This window comes from Brachionichthys hirsutus, chromosome 6 (genome assembly GCF_040956055.1).
Source record: "Brachionichthys hirsutus isolate HB-005 chromosome 6, CSIRO-AGI_Bhir_v1, whole genome shotgun sequence".
Classification (NCBI taxonomy): domain Eukaryota; kingdom Metazoa; phylum Chordata; class Actinopteri; order Lophiiformes; family Brachionichthyidae; genus Brachionichthys; species Brachionichthys hirsutus.
Genome location: NC_090902.1, coordinates 13,983,436 through 14,006,749, shown reverse-complemented (window position 1 = coordinate 14,006,749; position 23,314 = coordinate 13,983,436). Strand labels below are relative to the sequence as shown.

General features: G+C 46.2%; 2 protein-coding genes across 2 annotated transcripts in view; both read left to right on the top strand.

The window, feature by feature from the left end:
• Window positions 1-2,911, top strand: part of snx25 (sorting nexin 25) — a 17,784-nt gene extending 14,873 nt beyond the window's left edge. The window contains exons 16-21 of the mRNA XM_068740110.1: window positions 121-204; window positions 289-406; window positions 895-961; window positions 2,310-2,491; window positions 2,571-2,671; window positions 2,764-2,911. Of these exons, the coding sequence (XP_068596211.1) occupies window positions 121-204; window positions 289-406; window positions 895-961; window positions 2,310-2,491; window positions 2,571-2,671; window positions 2,764-2,829 (618 nt within the window). The 3' untranslated portion in view covers window positions 2,830-2,911. The remainder of the gene's footprint in view (window positions 1-120; window positions 205-288; window positions 407-894; window positions 962-2,309; window positions 2,492-2,570; window positions 2,672-2,763) is intronic.
• A 2,164-nt stretch (window positions 2,912-5,075) lies between these two features.
• Window positions 5,076-23,174, top strand: LOC137894659 (centrosome and spindle pole-associated protein 1-like). Its single transcript, XM_068740109.1, has 27 exons — window positions 5,076-5,204; window positions 5,397-5,469; window positions 7,781-7,884; window positions 8,099-8,158; window positions 8,853-9,085; window positions 9,185-9,246; window positions 9,524-9,620; window positions 9,708-9,765; window positions 10,061-10,290; window positions 10,740-10,849; window positions 10,932-11,073; window positions 11,167-11,275; window positions 12,429-12,576; window positions 12,667-12,822; window positions 13,432-13,544; window positions 13,643-13,792; window positions 13,885-14,028; window positions 16,469-16,582; window positions 16,681-16,747; window positions 16,918-17,044; window positions 17,873-18,012; window positions 18,111-18,236; window positions 19,007-19,047; window positions 19,162-19,222; window positions 19,311-19,420; window positions 19,687-19,813; window positions 21,432-23,174. Exons 1-27 carry the CDS (start codon window positions 5,076-5,078, stop codon window positions 21,548-21,550), a joined length of 3,150 nt encoding a protein of 1,049 aa, XP_068596210.1. The 3' UTR covers window positions 21,551-23,174.
• The last annotated feature ends 140 nt before the right edge of the window (window positions 23,175-23,314 follow it).

Genomic DNA, 23,314 nt, shown 5'->3' with positions numbered 1-23,314 from the left:
TTAATAACATATCTTCCCACGTTGAGCTGCTGATTTCATCGTCTCGGGCCTCCCTGAAGTCGCTCTTTGCTTTGTTCGGTTCAGCGCTTTGGTTCTGACTTTGTGATCGGCTGTTTGAAGGTGATGTCGATCCAGAAGAAGTCGTCTTTCTCTTTGGCTTCCTTCCTGGAGAGGCTCCCTGGAGATTTCTTCTCCCACGCGGAGGTAGACTGAATGCTGCAGTAGACTGTGGACAGCTCCCGATTGGATCTTGAGCTGCGCGTTCTGTGGTGTCTTTTCTGCGTATAGGAGGAAGCTGATGATGACAGCGATTTGTCAGATTATGGCGATGAGCCGGACGGGAGGAAGGAGGCCCTGGCTGAGCCCTGCTTCATGCTTATAGCAGAGATCTTTGAGCTCAGAGGAAGTGAGTAGAACATGATTGCATTTCCCATCATATGCAGATAAAAAAAAGTAAATCTGTGTTGTTTTCTTTTGTGTACCTTTTATCTTCGGTGTTTAACTCCTTCAGGGAGACACAGAGACCGACGCCGGTCGGCTGTTTCTTTGAACCGCCCGCCTGATGTCCTACCAGTCATCTCGCCATCACAATGTGGCTCTTATCAAATGTTGTGGATGCTAATGTTGGGACATCTTTCCTGCTCTCAACTTCATGGGCGAATGTGTGTGTTTGCTGTTTGGCGTATCCCACCCTAACGGATGGAGGGACAGTCGGTGTTCTTTCCCTGTCTGTGGATAGAAGCTCAAGTTGAGGATTATTTAGCGTCTCTGTAGAAGCCGTGAACCTCTCTGGGCTACACCATTGTCGCTTTTATTTTCCGTTCATGAATCCTTGTAGCATCTGACTGGATTTCTTTCAGCACTTTCCTTCTCTCGCCTGTCTGTGTGTCTTAGTGTTCAAGTGGGTGAGAAAGACTCTTATTGCACTCGTCCAGGTGACATTTGGACGAACTATCAACAAGTAAGTTCTTCCAAGTTTAATTTTTTATTAACTTTGCCTTTGTAGTTTAGCACTTCTTCAAAAATGCACATTTTATTGACTAATAACTAATAACTCATTTGTTTGACTAGTTTGAGTGGGACTTCTGAATCTTACACGATCTGTATGTCATGATCTGAGAACAAGCAAATACGTCTATTCATCACGTTTCATGCTCCTCACTGGTTCGACCAGAGAAAATGAGGCGTGTTTCTGCTGCACCTTGGCGTCCTATTGCTCAGTGGCTTGGCTGTCCCAGAACGCCGTTTCCCCACTGATTTCTTCTTCTATACATTAATATCAAATTGATTTACTGCTAAAATTCCCAACATGGTAAACAAATTCAAACCAAATCCAACTGGTCCCTGTTTGAACAGACCTTTCACACATTGTAGCATAGTTAGCAAGAGCTAGCGTGGCACATCCAGTGTGTCCCCTGTGCCGGTCCCAAGCTCGGATAAATGCAGAGAGTTGAGTCAGGAATGGCGTCCGGTGTAAAACTTTACCAGAATTAAACATGCAACCAACAGCAAATGTGAAAGTCAGCGTGTTAGAGTGATGAAGAGTAGAGATGAAGGTGTTGACAGAGGCCAGTAGTGTGTAGGAAGATGGAAGAAGTATTTAAGGGATTAATGAATGAGAAAATGAGAGAGAACAAAGGGGAGCAGAGGAACCTGTTGTGTACCAGGAAGTAGCAAAGATTAGTGAGGGTGAGGTTAGAAAGGCGATGAAGAGGATGAAGAATGGGAAGGCAGTTGGCCTGGATGACATACCTGTGGAGGTGTGGAAGTGTCTATGAGAGGAAGCTGTAGAACCTTTAATGGAGTTGTTCAGTACAATCAGGGAGGGGAAGTTGTGGGTCAAGTTGGGTTCTGTCTTTCCCTGCTACTCCTGTAAAGTACCTTGAGATCACGTTCTGTTGCGATCTGGCGCTATAGAAATAAAACTGAATTGAATTAAAGTGTTCTGGTGCCCATTTTCAAGAAGAAGGGACTGGGAGACATACAGAGTTGTGGGAGTTGAGGCTAGACTAAGAACAGAAGTGAGTATTTGTGAGCAGCAGCATGGCTTTAGGCTGAGGAAGAGTACCACAGACGCAATGTTAGCGTTGAGGCTATGAATGGAGAAGTACGGGGAAGGTCAGAAGGAGCTGCATTGTGTCTTTGTAGATCTAGAGAAAGCCTAGGACAGGGTGTCTAGAGAGGAACTGTGGTACTGCATGAGGAACTGTGGTACTGCATGAGGAACTGTGGTACTGCATGAGGAACTGTGGTACTGCATGAGGATGTGAGATCAGCTGAGGACCGACATCCCCTCTGCTTTCTTCCAGACAGATCCGGGACACAGTGAACTGGATCTTTTGTGAACAGATGCTGGTGTATTACATCAGTGTGTTCAGGGACACCTTCTGGCCTGACGGGAAGTTGGCTCCTCACGCCAAGGTCCGAACGGACGGCGAACGCAGTGAAACTAAGGAACGGGCTCAACAGAAACTACTGGACAATATTCCAGGTAGCATGGCGAAGACAAATGCTAGCTGCAGGTGTTAAAACGTGGATCGTCTGTGTTTCAATCTGGACCTCTCTATCAGATGCGCTCGCAAATCTGGTTGGCCAGCAGAATTCCCGCTACGGAATCATTAAGATCTTCAATGCACTGCAGGAGGCTAAAGCTAACAAACATCTTCTCTATGTAAGAACAACACTTGCTTTGTTTAAATGCCCTGCATGTTTAATGTCACTTATGACACAATGATTTTTGTCCTGTCGTGTTTTTTTTTTTAGGTATTGATTGAAATGTTACTCAAAGAAATGTCCCCTGAACTCAGAGCCGAGGTGGACAGCTTCTGAACACGCGCGTGTCCCTCAACGCACTCGCCGAGTCTGGATCTGCTGGGGCCGTCTGCAGCTCGCCAAGCTGGACGGACGGATGGACGGCTGTCCGGTGGAACGTCAACGGGGAGCAGCTGTGTCGCTCGGGTTCTGTCGGTACTAGACTGAACAGGAGGCCGTTTGCAGATCTAAAAGTGTGATGAACTGCAAACTCGTTCCCGTTCCATTCCTCGGAACGTTGTCTGATTCGATAGGCTCGTAATTGTGCAATATATTGTCATGTAAAAGTAATTGTGATCATTTTGTTTATGATTATTATTGATAGATTTTATTTTTACCAAAAATTATTTAGAGAGCATTTATATAAGCAATAAATTGCAAACAAAACATTGTGGCTGTTGAATTTTGTAAAATACTCCTTGTAAATACAATACATATATATATTAACAACGTTATGATTTTTCCATAACAGAAACATTTGCATCTGTAAAATAGTTCACAAAAATGAGCTGGTGGTACCCCCTACTACAAACACACGATTTACACGGTTCATATACACCACCAAAAGCGGTGGAAATGGATGGATGATTTAAAAACAACCACTGCCCCTTCTTGTGGGAAAAGTAGTTCATGAACCCAGTTTAAAAGTTCTGGAACCAGGTTAATGCAAGCAAACCTAAAAATAGTGGTTGTGAAAAATGCTGCAGTTTCTGCACCTGAATGCAACATGTGTCCCCCCATAGGGTGGGTTAAGGGTAAATCGGTGTCACCGACAGTGGGGCTTTGTGTAAAGCCCGGGAAACTAAGTCCAAACACAGGAAGTGTAGTGATCTGCCTTCAAAGTAAGAGTGGATGAGAGCAAAAAAAGAATAAATGATACATGTTTAAGTTTAATTCTCATCCAAGAGGTGTCCTCCGTTCTAGATGACAGGTAGGGGGTCCAGAAGCGCAAAAAGAAACAAAGAAACAAAAGCTTTAATACTGTCATTGTTAATGAATGCTGAAGACACACAATGAATACATTTATTCTGAAACCGGGAGTAGTGCTATACAATGAAAACTTGCTGGTGTTGCTGGGCGCGACGAATATTGTTAAGGCGACGCGCCACACATTGCTAGCAAACATTACCTTATCCGGTAACATTCAGACGCCGCTCAACGGTAGGTCTTTATGTAGTAGTGAGAGTTATCTTGTAGCCGCCGCTAGGCGGCGAGGAGCTGGTATTTAACGAGACGTAGTAGTCCCAGTTTCTTTGTGAATGTAGTAGGTTTTACTTTGTGTTATCCTTTTTGTTTAAGCTAACAAGCTAGCTGATGCAAGCTTAAAGCTTTTTTTTTTTTTAAAACAAACTACAATATATTTAGCCTATATAACCCGCTACTCTCCGCCTTATTTGACATATTCACAATATTTGCATTGGTGTAGCGATAAGCTAAAACGCTAAGCTAGTTGAGGCTCTCAGGAGAGGGACGCAGCGTGGTTGCCTGACAACTAAACCTTAAAGAGACAGTAACATCTTCTCCGCTGTCAGCGGCGCGACGACGTGCAGCGGCTCCCGTCTAATACCGGACTTACGTCACTGATATGTGGCTGGCGTCGTTCTGTCATGTGATTTTTGTCATGAATTATTATTGTCATCTTTAGCACGTCGGTTCTCGAGGCGAGACAGCTGAAAACCTTTTTTAAGTAGTCTGTGTAGTACGGTGGCCCTGAAGTTCAAAACACAACAGCAAATCGTAGCGCACACAGTAAAAAAAGGAATCGCGCAAACAAGAAAGTAAGTCACGGAAACAAAAAAAGTTATCATGCAAACAAAAACGGTCCTACCGATAATTGCAGATAGCTGCCGTGACCAGGGTCTAGATGCTGATTGGACAGAAGCACTGTCAATCTTTCTGACTGGAGCGAAAGGTTTCTTATAATTTAGTTCCAGGTAAGAGAACCGGCTCAGAGACCAGAATTCGTTTTGCCCTCGACAGCATGTCAACTATTGCTTCATAAGCGTTATTCCTGATCATTTCTTCGGTGTCAGCCATAATTACATATAAACCTTCCTCAGAAAGACGATCCAATCAGCACCCAGACCCCGGTCACGCCAGGACCTTTCCTTGTTTGCGTTATTTCTCTGTGTGTGTGTGTGTGTGTGTTTTCTTCTTTGTGTGATCCCTATTTTATGGTGTGCGTTTATGATTTGTTGTTGTGTTTTGCACTTCAGGGCCACCGTAGTTTCACGCTCCCTTTATAAACGCTGTCTGCAGTGGTGATGAACTTGAACAAGCATGCCAGTTTGGGGACGGATGACGAGCTGGAGAACTTTCTCAAGGAGAGAAGGGCAAAGGTGGCTGAGGATAAAGCAAGATTAGAACGAGGCCCTCCCTACATGGAGATGAAGGTGTGTAGCACGGGGGCCAGACCGCTGGTTGAATTATCACTGAAGTGCATTTAACAATGGAAAAATAAAGAAACAAGGTAACTGTGGGACTGATATCATCAACTGGTAAAACGTATTGTTTAATAATCTTCATTTAGCATTTGGTAATTAAGATTATATATATCTTCTAATGACCGTGTCTTTGACTGACAGGCAAACCGCCACAGAGCCTACGGGGCCACGCTGAAGGAGAACATCCCTCCCAAGTCAACGGCACTAGAGAAAGGTACATGATCAAATAAAAAGTTTGTGTCCTGTTTTTCACACATCAAACAAAGCAAAGACGTAAAACGTGTTTTACTCACAAAGAAGGGGGATGTTGAGGTTTGGTTCCACGTGGCTTGTTGTGTGTAATGCCAAATTCACATAAAAATATTAAAGATAAAGAAGTGTTTTTATTGAGAAATGGGAGGGGGGGGGGGGAGTCATGTGTTTATGTGCTTCGTGATTGATTGTATCAAAGGCCTGCCATTTGAGCAACGTTTGGTTGGTTGGTTCTGGTTCATTTGAATATGGACAAATACAAAACATAGACACACGTAACACAGGTATCCGATGGTGGCTTTATAGCGCTTATAGCTGAAGCTAATTCGCAGCACCATTGATGGGCTTTTAACACAGACATTCATAAAAACATGAAAAGGAAGGAACATTTTAAAAAAGCAGTTTATGCATGCTTTTTCAACACAGAACTAACAAAATTAAGAGTAAAACAAGACAGAAAGCAAAAACAAAACAGAGATGTAAGAGATAAAACTTAACCGGGTACAACAGACAAGCACACTTACGGACATTTAAACATGGGTACAGCGCTGCTGCTTTTTAAACATGGGTACAGTGCTGCTGCTTGTTAAACATGGGTACAGTGCTGCTGCTTGTTAAACATGAGTACAGTGCTGCTGCTTTTTAAACATGGGTACAGTGCTGCTGCTTTATAAACATGGGTACAGTGCTGCTGCTTGTTAAACATGGGAACAGTGCTGCTGCTTGTTAAACATGAGTACAGTGCTGCTGCTTGTTAAACATGGGAACAGTGCTGCTGCTTGTTAAACATGGGAACAGTGCTGCTGCTTGTTAAACATGAGTACAGTGCTGCTGCTTGTTAAACATGGGTACAGTGCTGCTGCTTGTTAAACATGAGTACAGTGCTGCTGCTTGTTAAACATGGGAACAGTGCTGCTGCTTGTTAAACATGGGTACAGTGCTGCTGCTTGTTAAACATGAGTACAGTGCTGCTGCTTGTTAAACATGGGAACAGTGCTGCTGCTTGTTAAACATGAGTACAGTGCTGCTGCTTGTTAAACATGGGTACAGTGCTGCTGCTTGTTAAACATGAGTACAGTGCTGCTGCTTGTTAAACATGGGTACAGTGCTGCTGCTTGTTAAACATGGGTACAGTGCTGCTGCTTGTTAAACATGAGTACAGTGCTGCTGCTTGTTAAACATGAGTACAGTGCTGCTGCTTGTTAAACATGAGTACAGTGCTGCTGCTTGTTAAACATGGGTACAGTGCTGCTGCTTTTTAAACATGGGTACAGTGCTGCTGCTTTATAAACATGGGAACAGTGCTGCTGCTTGTTAAACATGAGTACAGTGCTGCTGCTTTTTAAACATGGGTACAGTGCTGCTGCTTTTTAAACATGGGAACAGTGCTGCTGCTTTTTAAACATGGGTACAGTGCTGCTGCTTGTTAAACATGGGTACAGTGCTGCTGCTTTTTAAACATGGGTACAGTGCTGCTGCTTTTTAAACATGGGTACAGTGCTGCTGCTTTTTAAACATGGGTACAGCGCTGCTGCTTTTTAAACATGGGTACAGCGCTGCTGCTTGTTAAACATGGGAACAGTGCTGCTGCTTGTTAAACATGGGTACAGCGCTGCTGCTTGTTAAACATGGGTACAGTGCTGCTGCTTGTTAAACATGGGAACAGTGCTGCTGCTTGTTAAACATGGGAACAGTGCTGCTGCTTGTTAAACATGGGTACAGTGCTGCTGCTTGTTAAACATGGGTACAGTGCTGCTGCTTTTTAAACATGGGTACAGTGCTGCTGCTTGTTAAACATGGGAACAGTGCTGCTGCTTGTTAAACATGGGTACAGTGTTGCTGCTTGTTAAACATGGGAACAGTGCTGCTGCTTGTTAAACATGGGTACAGTGCTGCTGCTTGTTAAACATGGGAACAGTGCTGCTGCTTGTTAAACATGGGAACAGTGCTGCTGCTTGCACATCCAAGATTTCGTTTCTTTTTTGAAGGAGACCAATTGTGTCGTAGACTTTAGGTGGACAGGGAGCAGATTCCACAGACTAGCACCTTTCACAGAGAGAGCGGATTGTGCGAAAGATGTTTTTCGGGGGGGCACCTTACAGTCCCCACCTGAGGCTGCCCGGGTGGACCTGCCAGAGCTCTGCAGGCTGCTGACAAACCTGCTCGGTGGTTCTGGTGCAAAGCCATTCACACATTTAAAAAACTGTTTAAGAACACTTAAATTAATAAAATCTTTGAAGCTGAAGCCTCTGCTATTGTGTGTGACTTGTCAGAAGACGTCTCCAGCATGGGTCTCCCCCTCGGCCTCGAGTACGAGAGGACGAAACAGAGGCTGCAGCAGGAGCGCCGCGTGGACTACCGGAGCTACCTGGCTCAGGTGATGATGAGCTTTTATATTAGTTTGAGTTTGAAGCCAGATCTGGCTTCAAGTATTCTGGAAACCACTTGACCTGGATACACATGAAGTGTTTTTGCCCCCAGAACAGATGTTTTATTAATCTGGTGTCCAGAATTGAAAACAAACGCATCGTATTTGTTGGGTATGTGAATCCACCATGTTCTAGTTCTCTCTGTGATGTTTTACGTCACAGAAGAAGCTATCTGCAGAGTCTGGACCATCGTTTCCCCTCAATAAGGGCAAGCCTGTCAAGGTAAGAGCTTTTCTTTGCTAAGTTGAACAGAAATGATATTTCTCTTACAAATCTCTTTGAATTAAAAATCTCAATAAAAAAAACAACAACGACTGGGATTTCCGCGATCGCTGGATGGAGAAGCAGACTTCTGTTAGGAACAAGTGATGGAGGTTCATCTACAGATGTAAAGATTCTGCTTTGACTTGGTATCCCTGCTACGTCTGACCAACACAGCTGGAACATGATGATGAATATATTTATTAGATAGAATGTTAGAGTACAAGTACAGTCACACAGTAGCATGTATTACAGTACAAGTACAGTCAAACAGTAGCATGTATTACAGTACAAGTACAGTCACACATCCTGTCTAAGAGGAGCATTTCAAAAAAGCCCTTGCGGTCTTGTTTCCGTTGAAAGTCCTTCGTACATAAATCATCGACATTTAACAGTACAATTTTCGCAATACAAATACAAATAAAACCAATATTAAAATACTGAATTTATGCAAAATAATATTAGAGTCGTGATGACTATCTCCGTTTCTGTCCCCCTGAAAGGTGTATTTTTAGGGCCGTTTTGAAGGAGGCCAAAGAGGTGCATGTTTTGAGGGCAGGGGTCTGGATATAATAAACTGAAACTTTATTATATCCAGCTTCGTGCGTGTCTTAAAGTGTTTGACGTGAACACGGTGACAATCATCTGCCCTCAGTGTGAAGTCCAGACGGGGGTTCTTCCTAAGCAGCGCCCCGCCTCACGCAGGGATGCATCCACGCTCACTGAAGACGGAAACGAGGAGCCGTCATCAGCGGCTCCCAGGCCGGGGAGGCCAGTGGAGGAGGGGGAATGCTCGGAGGAACCGGAGCTGATGGGAGGCGGCAGGCACAGACGCACAGAGGTCGAGCTGGAGGCCGAGAAGAGGCGATCCCGTAAAACCGAGGGCAGGTACACGAGGGGGTGTGTGCGTGTTCCTTATTTATGTCGTTGTGTTGAGAGGATGTTAGGAAACACATTTCCGTTTCTTTTCTTCTGCTTCTTTCCCAGAGAGACGAAGGAGAACCCAGGAGGCGTCAGAGATGAGGAGTTTGCTACCGGCTTGATTATTGGTGAGAGAATATTTTGGCATGATGATGATGATGAAGCAAGTTAATTTGAACATTTGGTTTTGAATGAAAGGTCTAACACTCAGTGAAAAACGTACTTTAGGAAATTGTTTCGTCATGACGGATGGATTTTAATGGACAGCAGAGAATCAATGTTGCTTTTAGACCTTTTGGCCGGTTAGTTTGCATCATGAAGTTCTTTTAATCGCACAAGGAGTGATGAAGACTCCCACAAGACGTCGGCAAGGACATTGTCGTTGTTTGCGTCTCACCTTCGCAGGAGCATCGGACACAGAAGATTCCCGACAGAGGAGGAAGGAGCGCTACAGACGAGAACTGCAGGAGCAGATTGCCGAACGGCACAGGAGCAAGAAGAGGTGATCCTTGTGAAACGAAGCGTCACGCTTCACATCGTATCGAGTGTGAAACGCCGCTCGACAGCTTCGTGCGTGTTTTTGCTGCAGGGAGGAAGATCTGGAGCTGAAAGTTGCTGCAACGGGAGTCATTGATCCAGAGAAGCAGGTCGGCTGACCAATGACACGCAAGACGCTTGTTGATTATCCCATGTCTGCGGACACGTTTCGCTCTTTAGAGCAAATAGATGCGTGATGTTTGTGTCATGTTTTTGTTTTTGTAGCTAAGTACAGCAGTTCTGAACAATCACATTTTAGTTTTCGTTTTTTTTAGCTCATTTTCATTTTGGTTGCAAAAGGTGGACAGAATTTACAAAAAAAAGGTACTGCTGGGGGGAGTTATCAAAGCGAGCTTGAGTGTGTGCTACGTGTTTATCTCCTAATGGTGTCGATCCACCAACCAGCGGGACCGAATCAGACAGTTTGGTCTGAGCAGGAGGAGACCGTTAACGACAGCAGAGGACGGACCGACGTCCAGAGGAGACGGGGACAGAGGGCTGCCTCCTCTGGAGCTGCCCCACATGGCCTTCCATTCTCCTCTGCTGCAGTACAGCTCCATCCTGGACGGGGGCGCTCTGTCTCCGACCAGCCAGCCCGCTGCACCCCCTTTGCCCAGATCCATGGACATTCCCAGGTATGCTTGAATCCTAAAGCCACCAGGACTGACATAATAAACGATTCATACGTCAGAGACTCTTTTTTTTTTTTGGAGAACTGGATCAGCTGGCGAGTCTCTCTCCTGCATTTCGGAATCAAAACGATCGCTGCAGCTGTTTTTGTTTCTCGATCCATTTGCGGAAATCTATTTTTTTTCTTGCTCATTCCTGACGAATCCGTGTTTTCTGACCGCTTCACGATAAAAACCTTTTTTGCGCTTTGCCGATTGTACGTTTGAAGCAGCGGGGAATGTTTGCGCGTCAGCAGAGCCCGACTGCAGCTCTGGTTTTTTCTGTGGTTGAGTGAACGCCGAACACTAAGTGTGATGCCGTTCTGAGTGTGACCATGATTTCTTTTAGTTTTCTTCAGCATCTGACTTTACCAGTCCAGTGTTTGGCTGTCTGACAGCCTGCCGTGTCTTTCCAGAGTCCCCTGGTTCCCTCCTCCACCAACATTCAGTGAGGCCTACAGGAGCCCGTATGGAGAGCCTCATCCCAGCCACGGCAGAAACCTGCTCAACCCAAGTCCGGCCTATTGTAAGAACTGCTCTCTGCTAAATGGAGCTAAATATGCTGCACTCGGCATCACAATGCATTTTAACATTGTTTAAATGTCCAGATGGTCACTTGTCTGGTCCTGGAGCCGTCCCGCTCATGCCCTATTGGAATGCTCCACCTGTAGGAGCAATGCCCAACCAGTTTGGTAACCAGAGCCCCCACAGTCAGCGCAGTGGGAGCAGCTTCCCTGAGCCTCCAGCCAAGTAAGGACTGTTTGCTCTCATCCTTACTTGCTGATCATGTCAATGTTTCTAAGGCCCAAGTCACAAATCCTTAATGAACTTTACCTCCGACAGGGCCAGCAGTGTCGCTGCTGTGGACTCACAAGTCAAGCTGTTCCCTTCAGAGCGATCCAGATCAGCCAGGGAGAGGATCGTGAGCTACAGGGAGGAGCTGAAACAGCAGGTGGGATAAACTGATGCTAAGATTAAAGCGTGCGTTCAAAGAGCCGCGTTCTCGAATATAATTGTTCTCTAAGCCTGAGGTTTTATTCTGACTGCTGTGATAACCTAGTGTACAAGTACAGGGATTAAACTAGCAGTTATTGTATTAGTTGGAATAAATCCGCACTGATTAGCAGGTTGAGACTTGATCAATGCAGGTCAATAAATGCAGCGGCCTAGCTAACAGCCGTCGGCTCTCAGTAGCTGCAGAGAGACTCTACTGCTGCCTGTCAGCCCAGTAGAAGGGATCAGCTACCTTTCTCTTGCTGCAGCACCTGCAGCTCATGTGAGTACATGCAGTACTCGCATGTGAGTACATGCAGTACTCGCATGAACCATGTTACTGCCCTGAAGCTAAAAGCAGAGCAAAAGATTGAATGTGGATTTAATCCAAATTGATACATGCCCAAAATCAATGGTTTATATTGATTTAAAGACAATACATACAAGTTAAGACAAAGTACTTGAATCTTGATTGTTAAAGACATGTTGTTGTGTACCCGCTACTTGCTTCATCCTTTGTATTTTGTATTTATTTACTTATTTCAGGCAATGGCTAAATAAGCAAACAAAAACATCTCCATCGCACGAGCCACGTTTAAACAAATAATATACAAACGCTGCCTGAACGGGAGTGGGAAGAAGAAAACGTCTTTAATCCCGCCCCTATTTCTCCTCATATATAAACAGAATAAGCCCCACCGTTACAAACTCCAAATGATATCAAACAACAGCTATAGACTTTATGACTTTGATCTGATGAAACAGTCGTTAAATATCAAAGTGCTGTTTGTTGTTGTTGTGTTTCCCCCTTTCATAGCGGTGTTACCACAGGCAACAGATTACTGTTTAAACAATTCATGCCAACAATAATAATAAACATATACCAGCAATGGTAATGAAACAATAACAAGTACTGATACAAAGTACAGATATACCTTCAGGACCCAGGTGTCTGTATAACAGCTTAAATACTTTGCCGTTGCTTCTGGTGTGTATCCAGACTGTTCCAAAGTTTGATCTTGGAGTAAATAAAGTTGTTGTGCATGCTGCATGGGTCCGGCTCTGTCCCAGAGACGGTGGACGAATAGAGGGAATAAAACACTGCTCTGCAGATCCAGGAGCGACAGGAACGGAAGCTACTGGAGAGAGAGGAGCTGAGGCGCTACGAGGCCCGGCTGGAGGCTGACCGGAAGAACCACCAGCCCTGGGGCCGCGGGGGAGGAGGGGCCCCGCTCAGAGACAGCACTGGGAATCTTATCGGTACCTCCCCGAATTTCACGACCTTTATTTATTTTTTGCATTTAATATAGCGCCTAGTCTGAGTTGTAACTTCCTGTTCCTGACGACCAGCCGACCTCAACCAGATGCACAAGCTGAATGAAGAGGCCTACAGCAACCCGGAGCAGCAGCAGAGGAGAGCCGAGGCCGCCATGACGGCCCGCCGGGCGGAGTTCACCGAGCCCAACGAGAGGGTCTCTGGTACCGTAGCACAGTCCCGTATCCACGGCAGCAGAGATGACACGGACAGAATCTAACAGTCGGGATCCATGGCATTACAGCGGGTCCATTTGAATGAGTCTAAAATGAGCGCACAGAAAAGTCTGTTTGTCGTGGACCATTCAAAGAGGCAAGGACCAATGTGTCCAAAGAGTTGAGACTGTTCTCAGCAGGTCGTACGTCGTGCGTGGTGAACGTAGAATAGGAGTGGCTAGTGGTTGGTCGGGATTTAGAGAGGGTGTGGCCTAAAGGTTTTGAATTCAAGATCCGTTCAATCTCTGTTAGGCCAGACAGAAAGACCTCCGTGGGGACTGTCTGAGACACAAGGACGGCCCAGAGGGGGGGACTTATCTGTGCAAGTCTCTGATCCGAAGTGTGGTGATGCCAGCAGACTGAAGTGGAGCTAAATCCTGGCGCTTAGCAAGTAGCTACTTTATGCTGACCTCTTCAAACGCAGTAGCAAACGCCGCGGATGTTTGGCGCCTTGATCGGAGTAAAGGTTAGCGAAGGTGCCAAGGTTGGGCTGTAAAGGGGGGGGGGGGGGGGGGTCGACTGTCCAGGTTCTGATGCGTTTAAATACGAGATCACACCTCTCAGTCTGAGTCTTTTGTTTTCTAGGGTTCACACACGTCCAAACCCCCCAGTTTGCCAGAGGGAACGTGTTCCCCAGCCAGCCGAGCCAACAACAGCTGCTGGAACAGGACAAGTACAAAGCTTACCTCAAACAGCAGGTACTCACACAGTCATCATCGTCATCATCATCATCATCATCATCTTAATACTCCAGTTATTGAGTGAAGTTTAGAGTTGATGTACTGTCTGTGTACAGATTGATGAGAAAGTGAGTAAGAAGGCTGAGGAGAGGGAACGACTGAGACTGGAGGACGAGAAAGAGGAGAAGAGGCTGGCAGAACAGAGGGCTCAGATGCAGAGGGAGTACGAGGAAGAGCAAGAGAGGACGAAACGGAGGGAAGTGGAGGTGAGGAACATTTTCTATCTTGGATTAGATGTGTCATGGTTGAGATTATGATTTCCTGCTCTCCCCCCCCCCCCCCCCCCCCCTGTTGTCAGCAAAAAGCCAAGAATGAAGAGTTGATTCAGCTGTCTGAGCAGAGGAGGAAGGAGGCAGTAAGGGAGAAGGAGGAAGCGGAGCAGAAGGAGAACGCAGCCCTGAGGAGGCGGTACGAGAGGGAGAGGCAGGCTCGGGTGGAGGAGGTGAGTTCACAGCGGAGCCACCAAGCTGGTGATGAAACCACAAATCAGTTTAGAGACTATAAAGTAGGTGAAAACACAAAGTAGTTCAAGTAGTTACTGTGAAGGGACAGCCAATCAGGTAGAAGCTGCTCAGAGTCACCTCTACCTTTGTTGCCCAAGGTCATTCTGAATGACGATCCCTGAGGCCAAATGTTGCTACACTATAGCTATATATATATATATATATATATATATATACCGTATTTTCCGGATTATAAGTCGCGGTTTTTTTCATAGTTTGGTCGGGGGTGCGACTTATAAATCGGAGCGACTTATATATGCTTTTTTTTACAAAATCTGTGAGCGCAGAGACAGTAGCCTACACATTTCTATAACAGGTGTTACAGGGAACTCTGTGACCCGTCAGAATCTGTCGTGGTTTCTGGAGGTTCAGAGTTATCTGTCACACCTGTTATCTAAAAACACAAATTAGAAGGGCTGATTGAAAATGGCGCCGAAAAGAAAGTCATATTCCGCGGCTTACAAGCTTCAGATAGTGAAATATGGAGCCGAAAACGGCAATCGAGCAGCAGAAAGAAGGTTTGGAGTGAGCGAAAAACTTGTAAGGGACTGGCGAAAAGCGGAGGTTACGCTTACTGAAATGAAGAAAACAAAGAAAGCTAATCGCGGGCGACATGCTAGGTGGCCGCAGTTGGAGGAACGAGTTCACGCATGGGTGCTTGAACAACGTGCTGCTGGGAGAGGTTTGTCAACGGTGCAGTTGCGTCTCCGCGCCCAAGTGGTTGCCAGGGAAGTGAATATAAACGGCTTTGCGGGAGGACCTTCTTGGTGTTACCGCTTCATGCAGCGCAAACGCCTCTCTATCAGAGCAAGGACGACACTGTCCCAAAAACTGCCAGCGGACTTCCAAGCCAAGGTTGACAGTTTCCGCGCGTTCATTGAAAAGCATGTAAGTGATCACAACGTGACACCGGATCATATTATTAACATGGACGAGGTCCCCCTCACTTTTGACATCCCCATGGGCCGAAGTGTTGCAGAGAAAGGGCAAAAAAGTGTGAATATCGTTACAACTGGTCATGAGAGATCACACTTCACAGTGGTGCTGGCATGTTGTGGAGACGGATCAAAACTGCCACCGATGGTCATTTTCAAACGAAAAACCATGCCAAAAATCCAATCCTCCTCAGTTGAAGTCGCCGTGAACGAGAAAGGGTGGATTGATCAAGAAATGATGAACTTGTGGCTTACAAAGTGCTACAATAAGCGACCGGATGGCTTCTTTAGAGCACGCAAAGCTCTGCTTGTGATGGATAGCATGAGAGCGCACATCACACCACAGTTAAAAAATAAATTAAAAGTTCTCAACTCCATACCTGCCATCATCCCTGGAGGCTTAACCAAAATACTCCAGCCACTTGATATCTCCGTGAATAGGAGCTTTAAGTCAGTTTTGCGTAACCTGTGGGAGCAGTGGATGACGGATGAAGAGCACAGCTTCACGGCAACCGGGAGAATGCGCCATGCAACTTTCCTGGAAGTCATTGAATGGATCGACAAAGCATGGGCTTCAGTGACAACCGCAACCATCCTGTCGGGATTCAGAAAGGCTGGAATAATTGGAACTGCAACTGACGACGAGTCTGATGTAAGCGACGTAGAAGAGGAAGCGGCGTCTTGTCTACCTGCCGAGTTGGGGGAGTTGTTCAAAAGTGACACCGAGGATGAAGATTTCCTTGGATTTCGTGATTCGGAATAAAACCTGATATTTTGGTAAAGGTGTTAGCATGTTCTTTGTGCTATATGTTGTTTGGTGTTGGATTTTATCAAATAAATTTTCCCCAAAAATGCGACTTATCCTCCAGTGCGACCTATATATGTTTTTTTCTTCTTAATTATGCATTTTTTGGCTGGTGCGACCTACAATCCGGAGCGACGTATAATTCAAAAAATACGGTATATATATACTATATATGATTCTAGTCATATTGAGGATTCTCACTCCCTCCTGTTGGCGCCCATGACTGGAGGCGACTGTACAAAGTCGCCTCCAGTCAAGCAAAACGGAATCCGTCACAGGAACGACCACAGTCCTCCGTAGCAGTTCTGCCTTTCATGCTGCAGCCCACTGAACTGCTGAAAGTTGTCCTCCCCGGGTCGTCCGGCGTCCCCCCACCTCCAAGTCGTCCGTAGGTGTGAGTGTATCCATGCGTGAGAGGTTGTCTGTGTGTGGCGACGCGTCCGGGGTGTGCCCCGCCTCTCACCCATCAGCTGGGATAGGCTCCAGCAACACCCTGGACCCGCGAAGTGGATGAAGCGTCTGTGGACAAAGACGATGGAGGTCGTCTTGTCTTCCAGAAGACGGACGGACGGACGGTTCTTCTCCTTTGGTAGTTTGACCGAAACACACAGCAGACCTCAACCATCCGTGTGTTGTCAGCTCCACAGGGGGCCCTCACCTCCAATCCCGACGCTTCAGGGGAGACGGGGGCCATCCCAGAACACCCCCAGACCCCCCACTGTGGACAGCCAGCGTTCCTCTGCTCAGCTCTCTGTGAGTCACACGCACACAAAGCGTTCAGCATCAAACAGGACGTTTCCTCTGCTGCGTGTCCCCTGAGGTCTCCCTCGTGTTCATCTCACGTCTTTCAGGAGCGCTCCATGTCTGGTCTCCAGTCTCCTCCTGTCCCTGCTCGCAGGAACCAGCTCCGAGCTGCAGGTAAAAACATCCTCCAGTTTCAGAATTAGCTCGTCTCGTGGGCGTTGTTGGAACGTTCATGTTTAATGGACGGCCCGATGCGTTCCAGCTGGTTTCGTTGATCACTCAGTCCTTAAAGCAGAATTTATGTGTGTGTGTGTGTGTGTGTGTGTGTGTGCGTGTGTTTTCAGGGGTTCAGCGTGATGTGATCAGTGCGTTGTCGGCTTTGCATAGGCGGTTTCGCAGTGAGCAAAAACGTCTGGAGGGTCGCCTTCAGCAACATGACAGGGAGGAGGTGGAGTCTTCTCTGAGTGACAGGTCAGACCTAAAATGCATCTCGCTGTTGCTGCGTTATATTGATCACATCAAGTATTGGGTTGAGCAGCATGGTGGGGCAGTGGGTGGTGCTGTTGCCTTTCTGTCCCCCTGTAGGTGTATTTTTAGGGCCGTTTTGAAGGAGGCCAAAGAGGTGCATGTTTTGAGGGCAGGAGTCAAACAGTTCCACCCCTGGGGGGCAGTATTATAAAAAGATGATTTACCCATGTTGGTCCTGTAGGAGGGGGTAATCAGGTTGTTGTTTGAGCTCCCTCTAGTGTTGTGGCTGTGGGTGTCACTAAATCTGTGGAGGTGTTTATTCAGGTATGCAGGGATTGAGGGGACTGAGGGCAGAGCTGCATTGACTATTTTAAATGCCAATCCCATTTTGAGCTGTTTAACCCTGTCTTCTACCCTGAGCCATTTTAGGCTAGCAAAATGTCCAGGAAGAAGGTGGGTCATGGGCCCCAGATTGAGGAGTAGCCCAATCAGTTTGTTTTGGGAAGTTTGGAGCCTGGTTCTCGGGGAAAGACAGAAACCAACATAGAAAATGTATCATGAACACGTACAAACTGAAATCTCAGATAAATATGATCTAAACCAGTTCAATGCAGATCCTCTAACACCAACTGATTGTTCCAGCTTCTGTAGCAGAATCTGATGATCTATTGTATCAAAGGCTGCTCTGAGATCTAATAAAATAAGCACAGAGAGTTAGTGTCGAGTTTTTGCATGTGAAATAATTATTAAGTCATGTCACAGATTTAAGCACACAACTGGAACAGAACTATCATGTCGTTGTAGGTATTCCCGTGCTCTTTATTTTTCCAGACAACGGGAGCGGCCCCAAGTGGACGTGTTTGATATGGCCAGGCTTCGACGTCAGGTTCATGTCCGAAGGCCCAACTCCACAAAAATGAAGCCCAGAAACCTGCAGCAAATCCACGACTCCCTTCAACTCAACCACGCAGGTAGCACGAGGCTTCCTGCCCAAATGGCTGCGTCGGCTTGCATGTTTTAAAACACTATTTCTTCAATGTAATATTCAATGTGCATGTTTGTGATTCAGATGGTGAGACTCGACTGGACTTGAGTGAGTTTTATAAGATGGAGGATGTTGGAGAGACTAGTCGAAGGCGGGACGACAAGGAACCATGTCATCTGTTCGGCGACCAGCGGTCGACGGCCCGGGATGGTTAGAGCTTAACACCTGGTTGTGAAGTCGTACAGCAGGAGGCCTTTTTTCTGAACGTTTAATACAGAAACTTGTCGACTTGCGTCATCGACTTTACGACCACGGCTGCTATGTCTGGTGACGACGTGCGATTATGTCATACGACAGTTTCCGCCCCAGCTCACGGCAGCGCCAGCATCTTACTAACTACGCTATAGCTACAGCTATACCACAGCGTAATATACTTGCGGTAATTTAACACGGACCGACTTACGAGCAGTCCCTCAGAACCAAACTCGTAAGTCGACGAGTATCTGTACTTTATTAACCAATCGCTGAGGAGCAGTGGGCGGTCCTTAAGGTACCTGGGGAGCAATCTGGTCAAAGATACATCGGCAGCTAGACCTGGGTGTCTTCTATAAGGCCCCTTTTACTCCTGTTATTGGTGCTTATCTTGATTCTGACACATTGTTCTTCCCTCCTCATATGGAACGTGACTTGGTGAGATCCTGAGAGGTTGATTGAGCAGATATTTGGGGATTTTCAAGAAACATGGAGAAACACAATAACATGAAAAGGCATCAGCCATATTTCACTCACATTGAATAATAAATACGTGCTAGTTTTTAGCTCGCAGATTGAGCTTGTGACCTTTGACCTTGGTGGACAGATTTGTTTTAATGAAGGTTGTGTTCATGCTGTATGAATTGCATTTAAAGCGAACACAAAGATCTCTGATCTCCACATCCACCTCCCGGGAGTTCACCCATTTTCACCCTTTTTTGTTGCAGAATATTTTGACCTGTTTCCACCGCAGCAAAATGATTCTCTGGTGAGTTGGAAAGAAATGTTGATTTGGCTTAAATCAACAACTTGTGCTTGAGCTGCAAATATTCCTGCTTCTTTGAACGGAGTTGAGTTGTGAAGAGTTGTTCTTCTGACGCAGAGGAGTGAGACGAGGAGGTCGTCGAGGGGCCCCCTGCTGGACTCGGAGAGCGCTTTCATCGGTGAGCACCTACAGCGTCACACACTCTACACAGGCCTGTGAGGTTGATCTACATGTGGTTTTGTGCTGCTTGTGTGTTGCATGTTTAGACCCCCTAGGAAATGCTTTTCTAGTGTCTCGTAACCCAGACCTGGAGAACCCCCCACTGCTGTCTGCGAGGGAGAGGAGGAGGCTGGCCAGCCATGCGCCGCTTCCCCAGGTACGTAATGCCTTTATTAGTTGTCAATTATAATCATTAAAAGAAATGAACATTTGAAATAAACCAGTCTGTGTGAAGAATGAATATAATATCCACGTTTCACTTTTTCAATGGCGTTCCTGAATTGAATGAACTTTTTCTTTATTGTAACTTTATGAGCAGCAGCTGTTTATCTTCACGCCTCACAGAATATGTTTTGTTTATATTCTAGAGTTTATCAATCACTACAAATGATTCTAATTATTCTCTTCCTCTGATAACTTCAGGATCAAGCTGGCTCCAGTCGGCCTTCGTTCCAACATGACCAGCAGGAGGCTGAGCCCAGCGGAGACGAGAGGAGCCAGGACAGGGCAGGTTGTCTGACAGCTCTTAGTCGTCGTGGCAACACAGCCGGTATGATTTAACAGATTCTCTCAAATTTTGAAGCTCCCATTGACTATGTTTCCGAAAATCTCAAACGGCTACAGAATCCGGGATCTCTTCCGGATCATCACCAATATGTAATCGCCTCTTCCTGGTACCATTCCCAAAATGTCCTGGAAATTTCACCAAGATCCGTCCAGAACGTTTTGAGTTATCAAACAACCGACAGGACTGCGCCCGCATGCAAGAGCAGCTATTTGAGAGTTCACTCCGCCTCTCTGAAGGTCGGGACAATCCACGTCAAAAGCGATGTCTTTTCTGGAAAAGGTCTCTCATCAGAGGCTTCCTGCAGCGCGAACCTTCAAGCCGCTCTGGACAACATCAAGGCCAGCGGGAGAAGCTGAAGAAAGAGAACGACGCTCTGAAGGCCGATCTGGAACAGGCTGGGATTAATTTCCACAACGCCTGCATGAGATGGCAGGAAGAGAATCCGTCTGCCATGAAGGAAAGGAATGATTACGTTCCAGGCTCAGCTGAAGAAGGAACAAGAGTTGGGGAACAAAGAGACGCAGCGGCGGGAGGAGACGGACACTTTGAAGAAGACTCTCCTGCAGAAAGAGCAGGAGTGGGAGGAGAAGATCCGGACCTCTGAGCTGAAGGAACTTGAGAAAGAAGAGCTACAAGAAGCTGTTCTGCTGGCTTCGGATGTGTTGAAGCATCTGAATCTCAGATTCATATCAATCCGCCGGCTAAGAGGAAGCGTGTTTTTGGCCCGACGCCAGTGGTGGAGGCGTGTACCTTGCCGTCTCTTCCTCCTGCCATGAGACGAAGGACTGCGGCGTGCACGTCATCCTCCTCCATCAGAACCACGACTCCCGTGCAGACACAGTCCGGCCTGTCAGCAGACTCGGGAGTCGGAACGGCCAGTGGCGGAGGCCTCCACTTTGAGCGACGGTTTCAAGAAGCCATCGACCTCACTCGCCTGCGTCGCCTCCCACACAGGAAGAGTCCAGCCAATCAGGGGGCTCGGACGGCAGCGATAACTGCCCTCCTGTCCTTTATAAAACACAATATATGCAGCACTATGTGAATATGTTGATAAAATACATTTGAAATATTGACCTGATCTATTTTAAAAATAAAATGTCTTCAACCTGTAGGAAAACAGCTCGTAACTTCGACTACTTATTTAAACTCTGTGCTGCCAAGTCCTCTTTGTTTTGTTTTGTTTTTACCGACTCCGTTCTGGATCCAATCCAGATGAAATTTGGTGTTAAGCTAGAAGTCCCCCCCCCCCCCCCCCTACATGACTGTGTCAAATTCCATAAACATTGGTCAATAATCAACCGCGATACTTTGAGGCTCCATTGACTGCAATATTCCGGTAACGAAAGTCTCAAAGTGATCCAGAATCTCGGCTCTCTTCCGGATCGTCACCAGAATGTAATCGTTTGTTCCTGGTAACTTTCCTGAAGATTTCATCCAGATCCGTCCAGAACTCTGAGCTATCTTGCTAACGGACAGACGGAGAGACAGACGCCTCGGCTGTCGGTTATTGTGGCGTTACACGTGACCTAATTCAACCACACGGCAGCCCCCTCTCTTGTAACATAGCTTTCGTCTTTGCCTCCCTGCTCGTGTTCTTCAGGAACGCTGGATCTGTCTGATGACGACTCCACGGCCACAGATCCCTGGATGCGGCCGGGAACATCAGACACGTTGAAATGCTTGGACCAACCATCGAGAAGGAAGCGCTTTGCGACGTAGCACTGCGTCCCAGAACGAGGGGGGGGCGCTTCCCTTCAGACCAGACCAGACGATCTTCAACACTGACGTGCTCACACAGAACTCTATAAGCGTCCACAATTAACTCTGGGTGTCTCAAAAATGACTTTCCTTCAATTCAGGTTTGAACCTCCACAGACCGTTTGGACGAACCCAACCCAGAAACATTCATTTAGTTTTCTCAGCCTTGCGTGGTTCTTATTTATGTCTCTTGGTGAATGTCCTGATTTTCTTTTAAGGCTAAAGAAGGCTCTGCCTGAGCGTCCTGCCTCTACACCTCAGAGCGCTTGATTCCAATACGAACGTACTCACATTGGCATTTAGAAAGCTTCAGGACCTGCACTAGATGTTTACTTACATTCAGGTACTTTGCAAAACGACGATGCCCATTGTCATGACCGGAGTTTTATGTGTTTCGAATGGGAACTGGTCGTAAAATATTTGATAACTGTTTAACTGCAAATAACACGGTGATGTGTTTTTGATACCTTCACGTTTTGCACTAAATAATACTGTGATGTTTGCGGATGTAAGGGAGAATGGTGTGACGTGAGCCGCTTGTTATATACGTGTATTTTGGATAGTAATTGTATGGGTTGTTGTGTACCCAAGGAAATTTAAACTAGTTATGTACTTATAGGGATTATAGAGCAATGACCCGTCAACTGTCCCCAGGGTACTTACTGGTATACGGATGACAAATATGTGAAATAAACATTTTTTTCGATCACTTTTAAGTTGAACAGTGTCAACTACTTAACGATGGGAAAACTGATGCTTTTGAGCAAAGCTGTATTTATGTCCCGTTATTCAACATGTTACATAAACATCTTCAATAAAGAATGAAATGATCTTTATGCATTAACTAGAGAAAGAAAATGTAAATGTGCTCCTGTGGCTGAGATGGATTGTGACTTTATCCCCCTGTCGTTTCCAGAATGCTGTTTGTCTCCCTTCTTGAAAACAGGCACCAGAACACTTCTCCTACATTCTCCTGGTATCTTCTTCCCCTCCATGATTGTATTGAATAACTCCATTAAAGGTTCTACAGCTAATCTGACAACCAAAATAAAACTCATCAACTTCACCCTCACTAATCTTTGCCACTTCCCGATCCACGGCAGGTTCCTCTGCTCCCCTTTGTTCTCTCTCATTTTCTCATTCATTAATTCCTCTAAATACTTTTTCCATCTTCCTACACACTACTGGCCTCTGTCAACAACTTCATCTCTACTCTTCATCACTCTAACACGCTGAACATCCTTCCCGTCTAATTGATCTGGATCTGGAACTGTACGTGCATCAGGTATCTAGATGCCTGTTAAAATGTCGATGAAATGAGACTTCATGGTGAACCTATTGCTGCCACACTCACAGGTGTAGTTCTACTTCCTGCAGAGAAAGCATGCTGTCAGTCATGAGCATCAAGCATCACGATGAATTACGTACGTAGGACTTTCAATGGAAACAAGACCGCAAGGGCTCCTCAGACAGGGTGTTTGATTGTACTTGTACTGTAATACATACTACTGTTTGACTGTACTTGTACTGCTCTAACATTCTCTCGGGTTGGTGGACGTCTCCAATGCGGGACTGAACGCCACAGCTGCACATTAAAGGTACAATAAAGTCGATCACGGGGTGCGTGTTATTACATGCGACGTCACGTTCGTTGAGGAGGCGTACATCTTCAGCGTCCGGTTGAAATCGGTCATCTGGCTCAGGAAGGCGGTGAGGAACTCTCGG

Bases quoted from the DNA above. Each gene is read 5' to 3' on its own strand.
- LOC137894659 (XM_068740109.1), top strand. From the start codon at position 5,076: ATGAACTTGAACAAGCATGCCAGTTTGGGGACGGATGACGAGCTGGAG. The intron at 14,029-16,468 runs GTGAGTTCACAG...GTGTGTTGTCAG, and splicing joins GGCAGGCTCGGGTGGAGGAG to CTCCACAGGGGGCCCTCACC. The intron at 16,748-16,917 runs GTAAAAACATCC...GTGTGTTTTCAG, and splicing joins GAACCAGCTCCGAGCTGCAG to GGGTTCAGCGTGATGTGATC.